Source organism: Rhynchophorus ferrugineus, unplaced genomic scaffold, assembly GCF_030347505.1.
Source record: "Rhynchophorus ferrugineus isolate W39M unplaced genomic scaffold, kcgeb_rfMv2 rfM10, whole genome shotgun sequence".
NCBI lineage: Eukaryota > Metazoa > Arthropoda > Insecta > Coleoptera > Curculionidae > Rhynchophorus > Rhynchophorus ferrugineus.
The window spans coordinates 15,190,700-15,212,703 of NW_027472589.1; the positions used below are offsets into that span (position 1 = coordinate 15,190,700).

The following is a 22,004-nucleotide window of genomic DNA, read 5'->3' on the forward strand; positions in this document are numbered from 1 at the left end:
TGCTTACTCTTACATACCTTTTATTTACCAGGTATACCGGAAAGTTATTGCCGGTTTATCTAAGAGATATCGCTGGCGTTAAGTATAAAATGTTATGATTTGTCACATGTCATTTTGTTCTACTGTCATCAAGCTTCAAAACTATATTTACTTACTTTTCATTATTAGCATTAAGTCATCGTTGGCTGGTAGACACTTATGACAAACATGGTCATACAAACAGCGGTGATTTGTGCAAGACAAAGAACGTTCTGGTAGATCGGAAAGGTTTGAAGATGCGAAACTGACATGAGTTATCTCCAAACCCAAACTCAAAAACATTGGGCAGAAGCGTTAAGCGTATATGGCCGATTATAGCTTCATCTTAATTCCTCAAAATGGGGACGAAAATTTGACGTTAAAGAACATTCAGGTTGGACATAAAGAGATTGAATATCTATACCAAAGAGGAGAAGATTTTACGATATGAGATATTCGAAAACTAATGATTAGATGTGACAAATTGAATCCCACAGATAGTATGGAGACTGTTGCCACACATCGGAAAAACTTGTCCAAATTGTCAATTTATTTGTTCATTATGATATCGTGGATTTTTTATATCAGAAATAGCAATTTAAGTAAAATGAATATTCTCCAGTAAAAAATTCAGTATTTCAATTTGAATATGCAATGTTTTACCGTTTATGGAAAGTCTGAATATTAGAAACTTCTACCAAAAGTAAAAGCAATTGGTAGAAGCGTTATATGTGGCCCAAGAAATGATTAGCCATCGATTACAAGCAATGGGGAAAATCCAAAATATGGGAATATGGATGTCACAAATTGTTCTGTGTTGCAAAGGTATAATCGAAAATTATTTCTGCGTCGAATACTAACGGGAGATGAAAAGTGAAGTTATTTTGAAAACCCTAAGCGCAAATCATAGTTATCCTCCGGCGAAGGCGGCCTGTCGACTCCAAAGCCAAATCGTATTGGTCGCAAGACAATGATCTGTGTTTGGTCACACTAGAGGTGCATTACGAACTGTTCAAACTTTGTGAAACAGTTAATAATGATCATTTTCGACAACAAATGATCAATTTGAACGATGCATTGATCGAAAAACATCCAGGACGCGCCGTCTCATAAAAGCAAACCTGTCAAGGAAGCGTTGAAAGTATTTGGACGGAACTGCCCGACCTTCAACTTTTGGCATCAATAGGACACGCGCTTGCAGAGCAGCACTTCGCTTATTTCGAAGAAATTAGAATAGCTCGATGAATGGTTTTGCTCAAAGAACATACAGTTTTTTAGGATGGCATCCATATATTGCCTAGAAAATGGGCAAGATGTATAGAATCAAATGACCAATACTTTGAATAAATAAGTTTTTCAATTTTCTTGAAAATTATGTAGTACTTTTGCGCAGAAAATGGTAATGACTTTCCAGTACACCTGGTATAATAGAAATATAATTACTAGTAGGTTATATTAGCGACACTAAAATGATACGAAATAAAAAACTGAAACATTACTGGTAACGATTATGTTTTTATAACAAAAGGATAAAGTGCGTCCATCAAGAGTGTATTCAACTTTTATACAATCGATCGAAACAATCAACAATATTATTCCCATGGTGCTTCGGAATGTGATTAGTCGAAATTTGCGTATTAATTAAAGAAAAAAGTTAATTACACCAGAGTGGGGATTCAATAGTCTGGCGATTTCACGGTAAAGGCTGATTTCAAGGTGATTAGGCCTAAACACGCGATATTCCATTCTCTGCCTTTTTATCGTGATTCTTGAAACTATGATATAATGTTTCGGATTTCGCGAAATGCATGACCAAGACCAGTTTAACGTAATGGCTTTATAAATTATTGAGTTATTCTACGTAAATATTGGACTAATCGTTGCAGACTTAAGTTGCTACGGAAGATATTTAAAGGGAATTACCTCAGCCAATGCGGTACATTCGAATTGTTCCAGTTGTTGCTGGAAGCCTAAGTTCGGGTTGGCGACGTTCCTTCCGGCCTTCACAACTTTCAGCGCGTCTTTCCAGTTCAACGTGGTGACTGACATGATGTAGGCCACCGCTACCGTTACGCTTCGTGACATACCCGCCAAACTAAAAGCGAAAAGAAAAAATTATTTAAGGATGTCTTAGTGAAAGTGGGGTGTCAAAAAGTATTTTTACTTTTTGATAAAAAATGATAAAAGAATACGAAATGATAAAAATATTGCTCCCCTACATTTCTCAATATATCTCAAGCCTTCGACAAGGTGTGGCACAGTGGACTGCATGTTAAATTGAAAAAGCCTTTGCCCCATACGCACTTTATACTGTTGAAATCATACCTCATAGACACACATTTTATTGCGAAACAGGGTGACAAATTCACTGACCTACATCCAATATATTCGGATGTTCGACAGGACAGTTCGCCGTTTTTATATCTAATGTATACACACGGATCCAATATCACCCCCAAGAATACCTCCGACTTCATCTTAACATAGTCGAATTGTGATTGAAAACGTATCAAATATATCGTGGCGTATCAAAAACAAATTTTTCTTCGTATTGTTCTTAAATCTTCTAAACTTAATTAGCATTTGACAGATGTACTCCCACTGGTACACTCTGCATTGTTTTAAAACACGACACAGTTTCCACCAATAATTTAGTACTATATTAGTTCAATAATTTTTGTCTTCACATCCTCCTGGTAAGCCCACTATAGTCGAGCAGTTGTAGTACTATATACGAAGGTTTTATCTTCACAAAATGTCTCTTAGTGTTTTCACAGACCGTTTAATTTCATCGCTGACTAAATCGCACCCTTAGATATTTGTGGACATCTTAATTTCTAACATACCAAAGGACGTTAACAATGTTGCGAAGAACTTTGGTAAGTTTGGATCATGTTGATGTTGGATTTCTTCCCGCAATCCTATAGTTCCGTCATATGATCGAAAACGTATGCCCACATGTCTTCATTTTTTTTTATATAATAAGAATTTATTGTGGAATGATTATTAAGATTGTATCCCAAGGAAGCACCACATTTTGTTGACCCTCATATAAAGTTCTATCCGTTCCTATTTAATATGCTCCATTTCCCACTTGGGCTTGTCATTTGGATATGAAATTGCTATTTTTTGTGTAAAATTCACATGTGTAGACTTCGTAGCATTGAATTTTATTCGCCATAACTTAGTCCACTTGGTAACAACAACTTATACTCTATTTACAGTTGTTTCAATATTGTTACTTATAGTAACTAATACAATATCATTAGGAAATGTGGCCTTTGTTACTCTGTCATTAGGTATCACCGGTATGGAATAAGAACAACATCGGTCCAAGGACACTATCCTGTTGTACACCCGCACAGATGGGTCTTAGATCTAAATAATTGTCACCGTATCTTATTTTCAAGTGTCGATGTAGGTAAACGATGTAGTTGAATGTAGGATTTGAGAATAATTCTATAATAGACAAACAAAAGATATCAGCATCAGATGATGATGAAAGAAATTAACATTATGGCCTGGAATAACCCTCGAATGCAATATTAATAAATTAACGGAGACAAAACTTTAATTCATGAGAAACTTAAGGGTATTAAATTTATTTAGAGTAAAACGCAAGAAATATTGTTATTTTATAGTCATGGATTAATTGTGGATCTGACACTTTTCACCTAAAACGATGCAACGAAACACAAGAACTATAGAATAAGCTCACGAGAACATAAAACGTATGTGAGACTTTACATACAGTCAGTTTTTTGAGGAAAACAAGAAATATTCCTCACTGATTATTGATATTTCCTATTTGAGTAAACTAATTCACGAGAAATGAACTATATTTGACGAAAATAAAGCGTTTTTCATTAAGAGAATAAAACAATTAAGGCATGCGTTAGGGATATGAATAAATCCAAGTCTCGAAGATGGTTATCTCCGATTACGTTTTCTTTTGAAATATGAAGAATATATTAAAATAGAATAACACATCATATAGAAACTTTTTATGTTTATTGACCTTAAAAATGTGTGTGTCCTTTTATTATGTACCTTACTTTCATCACTCAAATACTTAACTAACTACTCATGTTAGGTAATGACTCTTAATAATTAATATTGCTAGCCGGCTTGGTGGCGCAGTGGTAAAGGCGATAGGACAGTCCTACTGTTACGATAGCCACGGGTTCGAATCCTGCTGGGACATGGTCGTAAATTTATGTTTGTGATTGTTTAAAATTTGTGAATGTTCTAGGCAAGAGTGTAAAATCCGACAAGGAAAATGATACCAGTCACGCCAATAACCAGGCTGGGTAAGACCGGATGTTTTCTGAGATGATTTCTAATGTTGGTCACTCGCCAGTCGGTAGGCTTAATGCTGATGACCGTGGTGCGAAGCCCACGTTAAACTTTAGGCCCTTGTCCAGATAAACCCACAGTTGGTAAAGGGAGACTTTAAAATATATATATAAAAAATATATTGCCAATCACGATAAATATATTTTTAATGTAACGATAGACGATTAACATACTTTTTGAAACCCTGTTATTGAATATTTAAATTCAGGTATAATTGCAAAGTTATTATGTTCCGAGTGGATATATTATATATTATGTTCCGATAGTTTGGTATGAATTTGTGGAATTAGTGGCATTAATGCTTCCCAATCAAATTGAAAAATGTAATATTACGGTCGTTTTTTTTCCTATAGGAAGTGGGGATACTCTTTTCAACCACCAAATTTATGTGAGCAGCACGTGAAGCCGTTGAAACAACGTCTCCCCAACAACCTTGATTATTTTTGCTATGACTTGACCTACTCCAACAGTCTTACCACACTTTAATGATTTTATTCCCGTTTGTAATTCATCCATTATTAACTAGATTTAGATGGAATGTAAAGCTTTATGAAGAACTCCCTCCATCGTTCAAGATGCTCATAGTGTTACTTTGCGAAGATTTTATATACTTTTTGAATGTTGTTGTTGGTAAACTTAATCCTCTTATATTTCACCATTTCAGTCGGTACTTTGGATGGTATTCTAGCACATTTGGAGATCAGAATAAACGTAAAACATCGTCATTCATTGCTCTATGGCCAAACTATTCTATAACCCAGGTAGTTCTCGCTAAACGTGAGTCTGTGCATTGGAATCTCCAGCCAGAATAAATAGATACAATATGTGTTCTCACCCTGTCATGGGTTATATGCACAGCTACGTGATTGATTTGGGCTGAACAGAAAGCAGCTACATTAGAATTATCTTTTGTTGACCATGAAACTGATGCCTGCTGATCGCTGGTAACCACTCCCTCTGTTCTATAGGTATCTCATTCGATACTCAAGTGTGAAGAGATAAAACAGAAACTTCGGGAAATTATTTTGATGTAGTTTTTTATGTGGTATAATGTCCAAGTACTATTTATGTGCCCAATATGTTCTTCATTGCCTGAATTGTTACATGACATTGATACCGGTGATGTAAAGTTGAGATACCACGATAATCCAAAGCCAAATTTATCGTTTTTCAAACTTGGCACATCAACAAAACCGATATGTGCTTACTTGCTATATTTTCAATAAGAAAAGTACGGAAATATTTTGCATATGTCAGTATATTAGGGATTATTCTAATTTATTCTTTATGACTATTACCACCAACAACAGAAAACAGACAAATAAAGAAAAAACCTTAATGTACATGACTTACCAATGTATCAGGACGTTTCCGTCGCGTAGCCTCGCGGCGTGTATGAAATCATTACAGAGTGAGAAATACTGGGTCAGGTTCTGATCGGGTGTGTCGGACGCCATGACGCACAGATAGTGCTTGTCCTGCAAAAGACGGGAAATGGATCAGAGGGTCGCGGCTAACCGTTAAAACAATTAATCTTTATAGCCAGGACTTATCGGCCCGTCTATAAATATAATATACTAACGGACAATCGATATTCAATGTTAGAGACGGTGAACTGCAGCGACCGCTGGCAGACACGTTACGTATGCTCAGCAAAAGTGATTTATTACTCAAACATGACGATACCCGAACGGGATGATAGAGGGGAATAAAATGGATCAAATGTTTTCGTCCGTATGTGCTTTTTAATTCAATTCTGAAGTAGATTGAGTTAGTTTTTATTAAATTTCTAACATTACACTATGAAGGGTTTTAAACTTCATGTGGTAAATATTGTTGAGTCAATGTTTTCTTGTTATTTGGCTTGGCATCATTAATGATGTTTATACTGCCAAATCCAAATATATTAATAATCACTTATTATTAATTATAATGACTAAAATCCAAAATAAATTGCAAACTAATCTACGTGGGTTGCTAATTATATTTCGAGCCTTGGCAATAAGTGTTCTTAGACTCCACCTGACGTTTCCAAGTGGAAATTTTACCTTTATAACCATAATCTTCCTCAGAACGTTTCGTCATTTGAGCAGAACTTGTGTATGTAACCAACCTGTGTTGTTTACGGTGACTTGAAAATGTTGTTTGAATGAAAAAATAGAGTTAATCATTGGACATTTTTACAACAATTACTTTTGACATTGGTTAAAAAAGACATCGACGACAATTTGCTCCGACTTTTAGCAGTGAAGCCCCTTCCTCGGCCACTGTGAAATCTTGCTTGATAAATTCAATCAAAACCCCAGTTCACTCTGGGATAAAGACCGTCCAAAATCTGTTGTAGTACCAGTAAGCATTGATGCGGTGCAAGAGGTGATATTACAAGATCATCATGTGGCTTACCATCAGCTTGAGTCCTCCTTAAGTATTACTTTGACGCGCATCAATAAGACATTGCATGAACATTTAGCTGTGAAATGAATTAGTTTACGTTGGATCTCGTATAGCTTAACAAAAGCTCAAGACGGTACTCGTAGCAGGAATGATACACAACCATTTGTTTACCAGATGTGCTTCTTGTTAAAGAATGAAAAACCACTCCTGCATATCGGTTGTTGAAACAACCATCTATTTGACTGGCCAAAAGGTCGAATTGTATAGTCATTCTCCGTACATTCCTGATTTGGCACTAAACGATTTCTTTTATTCCCGCATATAACGATTCAAAAGCGTTTCCAATGTTTTTAAGCTATTTTTTGCCTCGAACTAATACAAATAGCAACCCTCGTATTATAATCTAATTCAACGCGATATCCTCAGGGAACCTGTGAGTGTGATTCAAAGTACCAGTGTAAAATATTCCGCTAAATTGTAAGTGCTCTAGACCCCATTGATATCATGAAGTCTTTGTAGTTATTAGTTCGAAGTAAACATGCACTTTGCACATCAAATTGCTTTGGCGGTTTCTTTTATATATTCTACCTAAATATTATTTTGAATTATATAGAGAAAAAATATAATATCTAGCTATTTACTTAGTATTTATCATTAAAAATAATATTTAGTTGATGTAAATAAAATAATCAAACAAAACTGTAAGCAAATATAGTTTATTTAATATTATAATACTTATGTATAATACATATATTAGTAAGGTCTTAAACCACACTCAATTACACACCCATAATAGTTAATAGGTCAATTGAAAAGTCTCCGGTCTGACACATAGATGGCACTACTAGAATTAAATCCACATGTTTTTTTAGTTAGCCGGCATTGTAATTTGACAGCTATCGGATCGTTAGTTTGTGAATTATAGCATTTTGAGTGAAGCAACTTTTGTTATTGTAAAAAAACTTGGCTTGATGCTGTGTTTCCGGACACTACCCCAGGAAATGAGTACCGAAGACGGTGAACGTAGTGAACGCTCAAAAGAGGTTGTTACCGACGAAATCATTTAAAAATCCACAAAATGATTTTGAATGACCGTAAATTGAAATTGACCGTACAGATCATTCACGAATATTTGGGTATGAGAAAGCTCTGTGCAAAGTAGGTGCCACGCGAGCTCACTTTTGACCAAAAACAACGACGAGTTGATGATTTGGGGCAGTGTTTGAAGATGATCAAGCGTAATAAACCCGAGTTTTTACGTCGATATGCGACAATGGATGAAACATGGCTCCATCATTTCACTCAGAAGTCCAATCGGCAGTCATCCGAGTGGACTGCACACGATGAAGCCGCTTCAAAGCGTGGGAAAAAGCAACAGTCGGCTGGCAAGGTTATGGCGTCTGTATTTTGGGATGCGCATGGAATAATTTTCATTGACTATCTAGAAAAAGGAAGGACCATCAACAAAGATTATTACATATCGTTATTGTACCGTTTGAAGGACGAATTCCATCCACCGTATTCTCCAAATCGGGCCCCCAGTGACTATTTCCTATTCTCAGATCTCAAAAGAATGCTCGCTGGGAAGAAATTTTGATCGAATGAAGAGGTGAACTGAGGTTTATTTTGAAGCAAAGGACAAATCGTACTACAAAAATGGTATCGAAAAGTTGAAGGGTCGCTATAATCAGTGTATCACCCTTGAAGGGAGTTATGTCGAATAAAAAAAATTCCGAAAAACGTGTTTTACTACGATAGTCCCCGGTCTATCGTTTCGATTGACCTGTTACATGCTCTCCACTAATGCTATATTATTTGCAATGGAGCTAGTTCTCAATTTTGGTCATACTAACTATATGATCATGCTTACATCACTTATTTTTCATTAAATATTCTGGTCAATTACAAACGTATGAATGTACATAAATATTACGCACTCTATTCTACAATTATTCTCGCATTTTTTATTTAAAATCTACGTTATATGTTCTCTCTTGAGACTTGATTTCATATTTGACTGAATACTATGAATCGATTTTAATTATATACCCATCTTTAGTTGTTTTGTCTCCCTTATAGGCTGATATTTTTTGGTAAATATCAGCAGATAATTTAAATAACCCGATAGTATTTCAATTGCTACTATAGCCTTTCTTTCTAGTTCATTCGTTTTTAATAAATTATGATTCAATGTTCAATGTTTGTGTTTTATGTCACTCTCTATTATTTCGATCTCTGCATTTTACCGAAAGCACTAAACCTTTATCTTTATTAATTGCTATTACAATACTAAAATTTCAAATAATTTTTTTAATAAAAAATAATAAATACAATTTTATAATTATATGTTCTTTTTGATATTATTTTGATTATGATTTGATATATTGTTGATTTATTTGATTAAGTGTTAGAATGTATAAATAATCTAAAAGTTTTATTTTACTCAACTTCTTGTTTCATCACAGAATGGTTCGCATATTTTTTGCCAGGCATTAAAATATTTTGGATTTCGAGCTCTTGTTGAATATTTTTCTAAGATACCTTAAAAGAGGTAGCATTTTATGTTAGGAATTTGAAACATTACTATCAATATAAAAGGTTTAAATAAATTTCGAAAATTCTTTCTGAATTTGCTAATCTATCAATAATAAAAGTGAAACTAGTGGAATATGGTTTCACAAAAATGGAGTGAAATGTCGTTATAATCGGTGATATCAATATTAACAGCAAGTAAAACGATAGAACTACAAACACAAGCATACCGAAAGCAGAGATAAAGGAGACGAAAATCAAACATACCTATTCCAAATCCTTGGAATACTTTTTGATATTATGGTTTTATTACCGTTTACTCTGTACTTTAGCTACATTAAGCTCGCTGTATAATTACTCTACTCAGGTTTAAATGTACCTTTTTACTAATTTAATCCTTGTTGTTTTTAGAGAGATGTTTTTGACAAACCCCTTTCATGTAAGTCTTCTTGTAATGTATTTTATTACGAACAAGTTAAAGGATCTTATTTTAGAGTAATTACAATTATATAATAATACCATAAAATATGCTCTATTTAGATTAAACTCACAAGAATTTAGAAAATGTTGCATATTTCAATAAGGCCTAGTTTCTCATATTAACGTAACGTCTGGGATATTTTATTAAAAAATGTTTCATAACTGTACGATAATGCCATCAGATTAGTGGTTAGTAGAATGGCCCTTTCATTTTACTATATTAGAATAAATGATATAGTGCATTATTATGTACCGGTTCGGTGTTTTCTGTTGATAATGGTATATCCAGATGTGTCAGCTGTTGTTTGAATTATTAGGTTAGCTAACGAGACTAGAGCAGAATATGTAGCCCATATTCTGGACATACATCGGCTAATGTAGTAACATTATACTAGGAGACAGGGGGATACAAAACGCTACCTGAACGAGGACATATACTTATGTACGCTCGAACAAAATAACGATCACAAACAATTTTAATCAATATGTTAGTATAGCAACAACAACAAAAACACATTCTGCCAATTTAATAAGCTTCTTCAATGGTTAATTTTTTTTTAAATCATTGAAAAATATTTTCGGCTATTGAGTATGAAAAACGTCTGTTAAAAACCATTATATTAGGGCACATGTTGCCAAAACAACATTTCAATGCTATGCTTACAAAGAATATAGATAACGCGATTTGGCTGACCACTTTATATTCTGATTTAAATATTATTAAATATCAACGAGATATTCTCAAATACTACAAATACTCGCAAGAAACCATAATAGATATTCCAAAGAATATTTATGAGAAAATAGCAAAACTTAACACTAATACATGTTCTTGTTTTTCATTTCATAATACTGAAATGCGTTGCACCGCTACCATATATAATGCAAATTGTATTAATAGAAAAGGTGTACCGAAAAGTTATTGCCAGTTTTTATAACAAATGTTGCTAGGCGATGTTATGGTTTGACACTTATAATTTTGTTCTACTGACATCAAACTTCGATCGATTTTTATGTGAAAGATAAAAAACGTTGTGGTAGAAAAATTGACAAAAGCATTAAATGTGGCTCAAGAAATATTTAGCTACCGATTACAAGCAATGGCAAAAATTGTAAAAATGGGAAGATGGGTGTCACTCAACTAAGTGACAGGCAAATGGAACATCGAAAAATCGTCTGTAAAATGCTGCTTCAAAGGTATGAGGAAGTCCTTTCTGCATCTAATATAGACGAGCGATGAAAAGTGGAAAAGGAGATTTATTTTGGAAATCCTTTTGAAAATCACGGTTATCATCTGACGAAGCCATCCACTCTAAAGCCAAGTCGTTTTGGTCGCAAGATAATGCTCTGCGTTTGGTGGGACCAAAGTGGCGTGGTGTATTACGAACTGTTGAAACTATCGAAACAATTAATACTGATCGCTAGCAACAATAAATGATCAATTTGAACCATACATTACTCGAAAAATGTCCGAAATGTGCCTGAAGTGTATTTACAGCTCGATAACGCACCGTCTCATAAAGCAAAACCAGTGAAGGAAGCATTGGAAACACTAAGATAGGACATAATATCGCAACCGCCGCATTCTCCAGAAATTGTCCCGTCCGACTATCAACTAATTATGTATTAATGTAAGTGGAGCTTGCGGATTTCCTATATTTGCCAATTTCGAAGAAGTTAGAAAAGGGTCGAGCCCTGAATGGCTTCGTTCAAAAAGATAAACGGTATTTTTGGGATGGGCAAGATGTATGGAATCACATGGTCAATACTTTGAATAAATACATTTTTCCATTTTCTTGAAAATTATGTTTAAAAAATGACTTTCCGGTACACCCAGTATAATAAAGTGAAACTCATAAACTTAAAAATAAACTTCATATCTTAATATACGGGTTTTCAGTAAGGACGCATCGATCTTGACAGGCTATGGCGGTTATATTGTTTGACATCTTTTATTATATATGCTTTAGTTTTGTACTACTTGGATTAAGTCACCAACAAGAAGGGTACTGGATAAAAACACCAAAAGCTATTTTTCAAATTAAAAGAGTAACACTTATACACCATATCCAAGTTCATGTGATTTGATTCGCTTCGTAAATTGCATTGTTTCTACATTGGTGTGTTTTAACAATATTTCCTGTATTATGGTATAATCATGTATAACTTCGTAATTATATGTAATTTGCAGCTCTCGGTTGGTTATTAATAGAGGAATATTCTTTTGGCTTCTCAAAGTACTAGTCGACTTGATGACTTATTGCACCCCCATATTTGCACTCCATAAGTCCAAATCGAAATAATAGACTGATTAATTACTCTCGTTGATGGCAGATCTAGTTAAAGTTACCCTTAGAATAACCAGTACAATTTTATATAACTTTAAGCAGATGCTTATATCTGTACTATGTAGATAAGTACTGTTTCTTTTTTTGTTGAAATATTTAATCCCTATTGTTAATTATTAAATTTCTGTTATTTAGTGAGCTTAGCAAGTTACCAGAGAGAGCAGAACGTTCAAGAAATAAGACTTTATTAATAATATGAATACGCGTTAGGTCCTCAATATCACCTACAAATCATAACTGGTGATGGTACATGGAACCACCTGGGAATGGATTAGATGATGGATATCTCTTGTGCCTGTGTTAAAGACGAGATATCCAAAGAGTGTTATATAACAGCTCAATTTATCAATAACCAACCAGTTTCTTCTCAAATAATATTCAAACCGATAAGAAAATAATTTGTTTAATAATCAATTTTGTTCATATTTAACTCGATTTTTGTATTCTTTAAAATTATAGCTCCACAGTTCTACAGATCTCATACTAAGTACTAAGCAAAATATTTGAAATAGAGAGAATGACAGTAACATATAAATAGAAAATAGTAGAAACAACTCTTGAACAACAAATCCGTACTTTTGGGTACAAGCTCATCATCATTAATCCCTAGAGAGTTCTTGAGGGACAGTGGTGGTGTCTACCTCTCAACCAATACACTGCTGATATCTCGCCACAGTTGAGCGGTTACCCTCAGCTGTTCTGACCTCATACAATATCTGTCTCCTATTTTTCAAATCACTTCCTATGGTCTTGATCCGTGTCCCTTTTGGAGCTGTTGTATCGTCTATTCTAAAGAGCCGGAATCTAGTATTTATTGTAATATTTCTTCTCTTCCACGCGCACCATCTTAGAGAACCAAAAATTCCTGCCGCCTGGCCGATTTAGCTTATTACTTCGCCGGTATATACTACTTTCTTTTCCGATATTACTGACCCGAAATTATTGAACTCCTGCACTTGCTTCAGTTGGATCTCATTGAGATTTACAATATCAAGCTCTCCGTCCACTGTCAATACTTTGATCTTTTCTTCATTAATTTTCAAGCCATATGGCACTGCAATGCCAACTATATCATCAAGAATGCTAGAAACCTCAACTGTATCAGAGAATATTGCGCTATCATCAACGAACATCAGACCAGTCAAGGTATTTGTAACATCATAAGTAACATAACACCCGCTCGAAATTCAAAAAATTCGACAAATCATTTCGCACCCGCACACAACCGTTGGAACCATCCTAAGACCCCTAAAGAAGTTTAATAGTTTTTAGAGGAACATGTTTAACTTTCAAAGCTGTCCAGGCCAATGAATATAGTCAAAAGTAGATCGAAAATCAATAAAAACAACAATCGTATATGTTCCTCTATTAGACGTAACGCTAAAATCTTGTCTACACATCTCGACTTGGCTTGACTCCTCTTGAGCTTGTCTTTGAAGTCTCATTTCCACGTTCTTCATAAACACTTCGGAGGGTGTTGGAATATAGTTTTATCACCACCACAAAATTCTATATCAGTATCCAAACTTTTCTAAAACCTCTTCTCAATCAGTTCTAACTAAGAGCCTGTATGTGCAAAATACAAGAGATTACAACAAAGGTTCTTAATTGTTAAGAATCTGACAACTGCTTCAATTGAATAGAGAATATCTAGAAAGTAGTTTTGTGCAGAAATCCATTGTTATTGGTAAAATTATTTTGAATGCGTTATTGTAGTCTTGATGCTTACACGTATTCGTTTTGATTTCAGAATAGTTATAACATTATTAAATTCTGATTTTGTTGGATTTTCCTTTGTTCATTTTTAATAGACCTTGAATCATCAGAAACAGCATTATCGATTTTCAATTACCCTAACGTCTTGTTGTTTCTATTCCTTTTTTTTCTCAATTAGTTAAATGAAATAAGTTGATAATGCGGTGATTTTATATCCTTTAACAGAATATTCAATCCAAAATTAATATTTATATGGAATATACATTACTTATATAACTAGAATAATATTAAATATGTTTTTTTTACCATTAGTGACTAGATTTATAACATAGGCATTATATGGTATAAAAAAAGCTCTCGATACGGAACCAAGCATGCAAAAACTTTTATCCCAGACCAAATATTTATGACTCAAAGACGGGATGTATCTGAAAAGAGATATAACTCGAAATATAGCTTGTTTTTCTTCTTAATCTAGCATAATTCCGTCGTCCCAAGGCTCGGAAAATACGGTGTTATTTCTTTGTTTTTCTTGTTTTTATGTCGTTCCATTGTTCTTGATAGAAGAATTGATAAATACCAATAAATTAAATACAGATACATTCCGGATATGCGTACAATTAATATATAATTAATAAATAATTGATATGTAAAATACAGAATCAATTAATTTTAAGAACTACTTAATGGCCTAATATACATCCACTATATATTGACAACAAACACACATGATATATATTCTCATGGGGCAATAATCTATATTTTGTTTTTAACATTATTCTTTCACAAACAGCAGTGTTATTTCTTTGTCCTTCATGCTTCTATATCATTCTGTTATAAAGTCAAAAAGTATGATCAGCTATATTCTTAGATGTAGCACAAGCCTTCGATAAGGTTTGGCATGAAGGCATTGTTCATAAACTACAGAAAATGCTACCAAAACAATACACCGAACTATTAAAATCATACATTACAACCAGAATATTTAGCGTCAAGCAAGAAGAAGTTTACTCTACAATAAAAGAAGCTAAAGCAGGTGTACCGTACCACAAGGAAGTGTATTGGGACCAATTCTTTATCTACTTTACACTTGTTATATACCACAAATGGAAAATCACGATGGCTACATTTGCTGATGATACTGCGATTCCAGCTGTCGGAGACAATAGTGAAGAAGCCTCACGAAAATTACAACACGCAAGTGACAATAAAAATAATTGGACACAAGCTTGGAAAATAAGAATTAATGAAAGTAAATCTGTACATGTGTAGTTCACCTATAAACAGACCGTACAAGCACCAATAACATTAAATAACACTATCATTCCATATAGCAATAACGCTAAATATCTCGGAATGAATCTCGATGCAAAACATCGCTGGAAGGAACATATAAAGAAGAAAAGAAAAGAACTGGAATTGAAATATAGGAAAATGTACTGGCTAATTGGAAGAAAATCACAATTATCAGTACATAATAAATTTCTATTATATAAACAAATATTGAAACCTATATGGACATACGGAGTTCAATTGTGGGGATGTTCTACAAAGAGTAATATTAATAAAATACAAAATTTTCAGAACAAAGTCCTGAGAGGTATTGTGGGCGCACCCAAATAGTATAGGACTGATTACCTACATCGAGACCTTCAGATACCCACAGTCAGTCAAGAAATCAAGAGAATTGCAAGGGGGCATGAGGAAAGCCTCCATTCTCATACTGATATTGAAATATTGCAACTTTTGGATACCACCAGGACAGGACACAGACTCAAAAGAATCAAACCATCTGATCTTGTGTAGTGTTGTGTAGTGAGGTGCATATATTAAAAAATTCAGCAGTGACATGTATAAACATTATTTCACCACGGTTAGGGCCGATGGGTCCTCCTAGTTATATACCTAGATTTAAGTTAGCATAAAGACAAATTGTAGGTTAGACGGAAACGACTAGTAACAATGTATTAATTAAATAATCATAATATATTCTCAATAAATGACTTCATATAATATCAACAAATTAATCGCAAATAAGTCAATTAAATATAAACCTAGTACTGGCTGTGCAGTGGTTGAAAAAATTAATCACATACTTTAATATATATGAAAGTAGACTATAGATCAATAAGAATATTTCATCTTGCAACTACAAATCTTTCTTCTACAAAATTAAATATTGATTATAAGACAAGTTTGAACCATTTACATAAGATCCGATACCAAAACAACCACGATGCTTCGTCCTTCTTTCGTTAAGTGTAGACTACGCGCATCTTTGTGTTTGAGAATTATTGGTAATCAGCAAATATTATGAGATATTATCTAGCAAGCTTTAATGCACCTACCTAATACCATTAGACTGCCACGGTATTTGCAAGACTATGTTAATAGTATTGAACTAGCTTTAAAAGAACCTTGAAAAAAACACTTAATTCAGATTTTTTTCCAAAAATCTATAGTCGTGGTTTTATGGTTTTACCAGTGTAGCAGTAATAGGTCTCTAAGTATAACAGCATAATAGCATATATAATTGATTAATGCTTGAAATTAATATAAATAAGTTTACCTTCAAAAATAAGAAAACGAATTTATTTTTTCCAGTAATAATATTGCTCAACCAGACCATACGGTATAACCGCGTATAAAAAACGAATCTATGTCAGAATAGGTAAGATCTGGTAAATTAATTCTATTAAAAGGTTATGTAAATTCATTCAAATTAATCAAAAGTCATCAAATTAATTATCTATCAATTGCTGTCGATGACAAAAGAGGTTATGGGTTCATTTGACTTAAACTTTGATTGACGAGCTTTTTATGAGTTATGTCAAGTCTAAAAACATTAAATAAATGTTCTTGTCAACCGAACATATTCTCCGTACATTCACAGAAAAACTCGATCTTTAAACCTTCAACACCACATTTTTATATTTTAACTAGGAAAAGACCCTCAAATTGTTCTTTGTTAACTTGTAACGTAATAGAATATTTTTAGAGCTAAGGAACACATGTTATTTACTCTTCAACGAAATTACATGACAATATAAATATGGGTATAGAGTTGATATCAATATCAATGTAAGCTAGGCTAGCTATAAATCCACCAAAGCTAAATCACAATTCTAATATAAGTATTTTTAAATGTATTATATATTAATAATCATATGTCATTAGCAAAGTTCTGAATCATCCATAATTGTTTTTATTTATTTATAAAACAAGATCATCCATATTTATTTATTCCCAAGAAAATCCAATTGATGCTTCTGAATCTTTAATCGGTATTGGATCTAAAGTCATCGTTAAATCGTTGGAGTTTAACAAGTTTGTATATTCGTTATCGAAATCGGTTTAAAATTGACATTTTGGAATATGGGGGCATTGGATATATATTTAATTTGTAACTAGCGGTAATTGATATACACATTACGCAGAATCAGAATAAATGTTAAGATCAAAGTTATATATTGTCACAGTTATAATTGTGTCACATTAAGTTATGACTACGTAAACAAAGATTGAGTGTTATATAAAAGAACAAAACAAATCAGCTAATACTAAAAAAAAAAACATCATCAATCCTGTTATTCCGATGTAAAGAATGCATAATTTAGGTAGGAAACAATAAATAATAGAATGGGCTAATGGAAAACTGAACCTTCATTAACTTTGAAAAGGAGTTAAATTAGAAATGTGTATCGGAAAGAAAAGGTGAACGGAGAACAATTTCCTCAAGTTTAAGATCTATTTTACGCAGTTTGACATCAGCACTATAACGTCTAAAGACCTTCCTAAAACCATTCTAATAAAGGTCCTGGGGGACCTCCTTCAACGATACCTGACCTAAACAATTATTTTTTTGTAATCAGCAGGTTTTATTTGAATTTGTTTCGAACTTATACTGTGTATAAAAAATAACGTTATCTTTATTATATGCTGATAATTGCGTTTTCTTTCAAATTAACCTATCTTTCTTTTAGTGTAAACTATCTTTAACAGTCGTACCAAAAAGTCAAATAAATTATTTTACGAATGTTCAGGGAAATTGTTTTTTTTTTACAAACATTCGATAATTCAATTACACGCGTCGAAATAAGTAAGCCTAGTCATCAAAAGTGGCATTAATCCAAAGACATGACAAGGTTATGAGTTAATAACAGGACAATTGCTGCAAAAACAGAAGATATACAGTATTTCATTCATTCATTATCCCAAAACCTGAAAAATCACCAAATGGAAAAAGCCGATAGACCTATCTGATACTAGTAATATATAAGATATTCTTGTTAAAAAATTAAAAATTGTTGAAAATAATATAACCGATTTTAGAGAAAAGAAACCTAATACCTACACATCGGTTCGGGTTTATTAACAAATATTCAACAATTGACCAGGTACTTTTGCTGACTATCTAGAAAAAAATACTTTAAACCAAAAATACAATAACTTTTCTGAAAACAGATAAAAATAAATAAATGAAAAATCCTACACATATCGCAAGCCTTCGATAAAATACGACATGACGGCCTTGTTGATAAGCTACAGAAAATGTTACCAAAACAACACCCCGAAACAACCCCAGTCAAACAAGAGGAAGTGTACTCTACAGTAAAAGAAACTAAATCAGGTGTATCACAAGGAAATGTATTGGGACATTTCTTTACCTACTGTAGCCATGTGTGTACCAAACGTAGAAAATATCACGATATCTATATTTGCTGATAATACTGCGATTCTTACTTTCAAAAACAATAGCCAAGAAGCCACACAAAAATTATAACAGATTAGTAACAATATAAATAATTTGACCCAAACCTGGAAAATAAAAATTAACGAGAGCAAACTGAGACTGCATACGCGCCAATAACAATAAATAATACTATCATTGCATACAGCAACGATGCTAAATATCTGGGAATGGAAAAATATATTGGTTAATTGAAAGAAAATCACAATTATCAGCACATAATAAATTGCTATCATACAAGCAAGTATTGAGACCTATATGGATATACAGAATTCAGTTATCCGGATGTTCAGCGAAAACTAGTATAAATACAATATACGTTTCCAGAACAAAGTCCTGAGAAGCATTATAGATACATCCAGATACCGCAGGACTGATTACTTACACCGAGACGTACAGATACCGACTGTAAGTTCAGGAAATCAAGGGAGAGAAGACTCAATTCTCATGTCAATATCGAAGTTCTGCAACTCTTGGATAATACCACAACAGGACACAGGCTCAAATAATCAATCAATTTGATCTTGTGTGATGTAGTGTAGTGATGTACATTTATTAGAAAAACATAAATGTTAATACATAAACATTATTTTACACTAGAGACTAAAAGGGGGCCGATGGTTCCCCCTAGATATATACCTAGATTACAATTATTAAAAATACAAGTTGTAGGTTAATTGGAAACGACTAGTAATAATATATTAAATGAATTTAACACTCATTATTCCCTATTAAACATTTTGAAGAAATTCACCAGAAGAAATTCACCAGCATATTTTTATTCTCGGTAGTCGATAAATTTAACTTACTGAATGTATTCTGCGAGCTGTATCATGGATGGCAAGGATATGGGTGATGTTATATTTCGCAAGTTGTGAGGAATCCTTGGAGTCTCTGTAATTCCCGACATACAGGCCTGGTAAGACCTGGAACAAAGGAACAAAACCATCAGAAAAAAACTTCAGAATTATTTATACTACTGGGTAATCAATAACAGAGAGAAAAAGCAGTGTCATTATCGATATTAATCAGAGTTCTGTTACCGCGTCGGCGAATTAGCATAACAGAAATCCATTAAAATATATTTTTCCCTTTTTTCCAGCAGTTGGGCCATTAACCCGCCCCGTATTCCGTCGCTGGCAACGAAAAAATAATATTTGCCTTTCATTTTCCATGTCTACTTGCGCGAAATAACGATTTCCATATTCGCATCGGTTGACACGGCACTAATTGGATGGCGGCTATTGAAATATAGTTTCTCCGCCAACCCAAATGATCCCCAACACAGGAACGACCTTTGATTTCGTACAATTCCCCCGAAATTCAAAGTGGATGAATATTAAACGAGCATTTCTGAAGTTCGTTCGAACTTGCATATATTGAGCGCATCTCGTCTATTTTATTCAAAATGTCATTGTCACCAGTATTCACACATACTGGATGTCGGTAACATTTTAAGCAAAAAGTCAACTGAAGTCTTTGTGTAGGTGAAATCACAAAGGCATGTACAGTTCTCAGAAAAATTAAAAATATAGAGGAATGAACATATATTTTAAAGTTATAAATAATCAAAATTATGTAATTTTATATATTTAAATTATAATAAAAGATTATAATAACAATTATATCTATAATTGTAATCTGAGTCTTCGAATTTGTTACTTAACTGCCTGATTGATTGCCTAATCCTAAACGTTCAATACTTTCTCAGAAAGAAATACCTAGAATTTGCCTTAAGTATCACATCTGAGAGGCCACAAGCTTACCGATATTTTATTGTAACTGTGTCAAAGTCTGGAGCCATACAGAAGGATTAACTAGATAAGCGTTTAAATGAGATGGTTTGATTGGTCTTGTAACTTTTAGAATTGTAACAGTTCCTCCCTTTTACAGGTACCATAATTAAATAAATATATAAGTAAAAGTTCTTGTCAATAAAATAAAAGTATAACCAATAAATAAAAGATTCACAACAGCAGGCAATCTGGTAGTTCTGAATACTTATAGCATCATATTAGCAGGTTAGTTAAAAAATCCCCCGCCCTAAAACATAGATGACGGTAGTAGAATTAAATCCATATGTTTTTTAGTTAACCCTAACTCTCAAAAAATGCGTGTATAAATTTGACGGCTGTCGGATCATTAGTTCGTGAATTATATCATTTTGAGTGAAGCAACTTTTGTTATTGTGAAAAAAATTGATAAAAAGGAATTTCGCGTGTTGATAAAAGATTGCTTTTTGAAGGGAAAAAATACAGTTGTAGCAAAAAATTGGTTTGATTCCGAGTTTCTGGACACTGGCCAAGGATAATCAACCATCAAGTATTGGTATGCTACGTTTAGACCTGATGAAATTATAAATGATGAAATATCAAAGATGGTGAACGTAGTGGACGCCCAAAAGAGGTTGTTACCGACGAAAACTTTAAAAAAATACACAAAATGATTTTGAATGACCGTAAATTGAAATTGAATGAAATAGTTTACACTCTAAAGATATCAACTGAACGTGTACATCATATCATTCACGAATATTTGGTAATGAGAAAATTCCGTGCAAAGTGGATGCCGCGCAAACTCACTTTTGACCAAAAAAATAACGACGAGTTGATGATTGAGAGCAGTGTTTGAAGATGATCAAGTGTAATAAACCCGAGTTTTTGCGTCGATATGTGACAATAGATGAAATAGGGCTCCATCATTTCACTCCGAAGTCCAATCGACGAGTCGACAGCACACGATGAACCCGCTCCAAAGCGTGGGAAAACGCAACAGTCGACTGGCAAGGTTATGGCGTCTGTATTTTAGGATGCGCATAGGATCATTTTCATTGACTACCTTGAAAAAGGAAGCGAAAAGAGGAAATAGCGCGTAGAAACCTTCACCATCACATGGTCGATGTTATCTCATGAGACTAGCGCGATGGGCGAAGACCACAAAAGCCCATCATCATTATACACCATAAAGTAAATCGGAACGCCCCAAGACGAACAACGTCCTGCTACTTCTTCGATAGGAGCTGATCCTGTAAAACTCCTGACTAAGGTTGGATCCCCACCTCACAGTCCCTGGGCGATTGACTGCGTGATTGCGGGAGCATTCAGGAACCTGCACCACATGGAGGTACGTTCCACGGCAGCACTACAACCATTTAGGCCACCACGTGTTCACTTACATCAAGTTCAACTGTTGGCAACACTGGTGGATTGGTACCATGCGGTTCCCGGCATTAAAAGGTTATCACGACTACGTCTCTCTCTTTTTTTTCTCTATCCCCTTGTAACTGTACCACTTCCGTAGCGCTTCCGTACTTCCTTTACCTAATCTAATATTCTGTCCATTCACCCGTCGATCACATGTATCATTTTAATATCAACATAAACAAGTTTTTATTCAAGCAGTGTTTTCAT

At 33.8% G+C, this 22,004-nt stretch overlaps 2 protein-coding genes across 3 annotated transcripts in view; one reads left to right on the forward strand and one right to left on the reverse strand.

Annotated features, from left to right (window-relative positions):
* The window catches only part of LOC143204166 (uncharacterized), a 243,729-nt gene that overhangs the window by 83,269 nt on the left and 138,456 nt on the right, over positions 1 to 22,004 (forward strand). The window lies entirely within an intron of this gene.
* Positions 1 to 22,004, reverse strand: part of LOC143204174 (dual specificity protein phosphatase 22) — a 63,675-nt gene that overhangs the window by 8,648 nt on the left and 33,023 nt on the right. For both annotated transcript variants that reach the window (XM_076416654.1, XM_076416657.1), the window contains exons 2-4: positions 19,404 to 19,520; positions 5,728 to 5,852; positions 1,942 to 2,113 (exon numbers count right to left, since the gene is read on the reverse strand). In XM_076416654.1, coding sequence (XP_076272769.1) covers positions 1,942 to 2,113; positions 5,728 to 5,852; positions 19,404 to 19,520 — 414 coding nt within the window. The remainder of the gene's footprint in view (positions 1 to 1,941; positions 2,114 to 5,727; positions 5,853 to 19,403; positions 19,521 to 22,004) is intronic.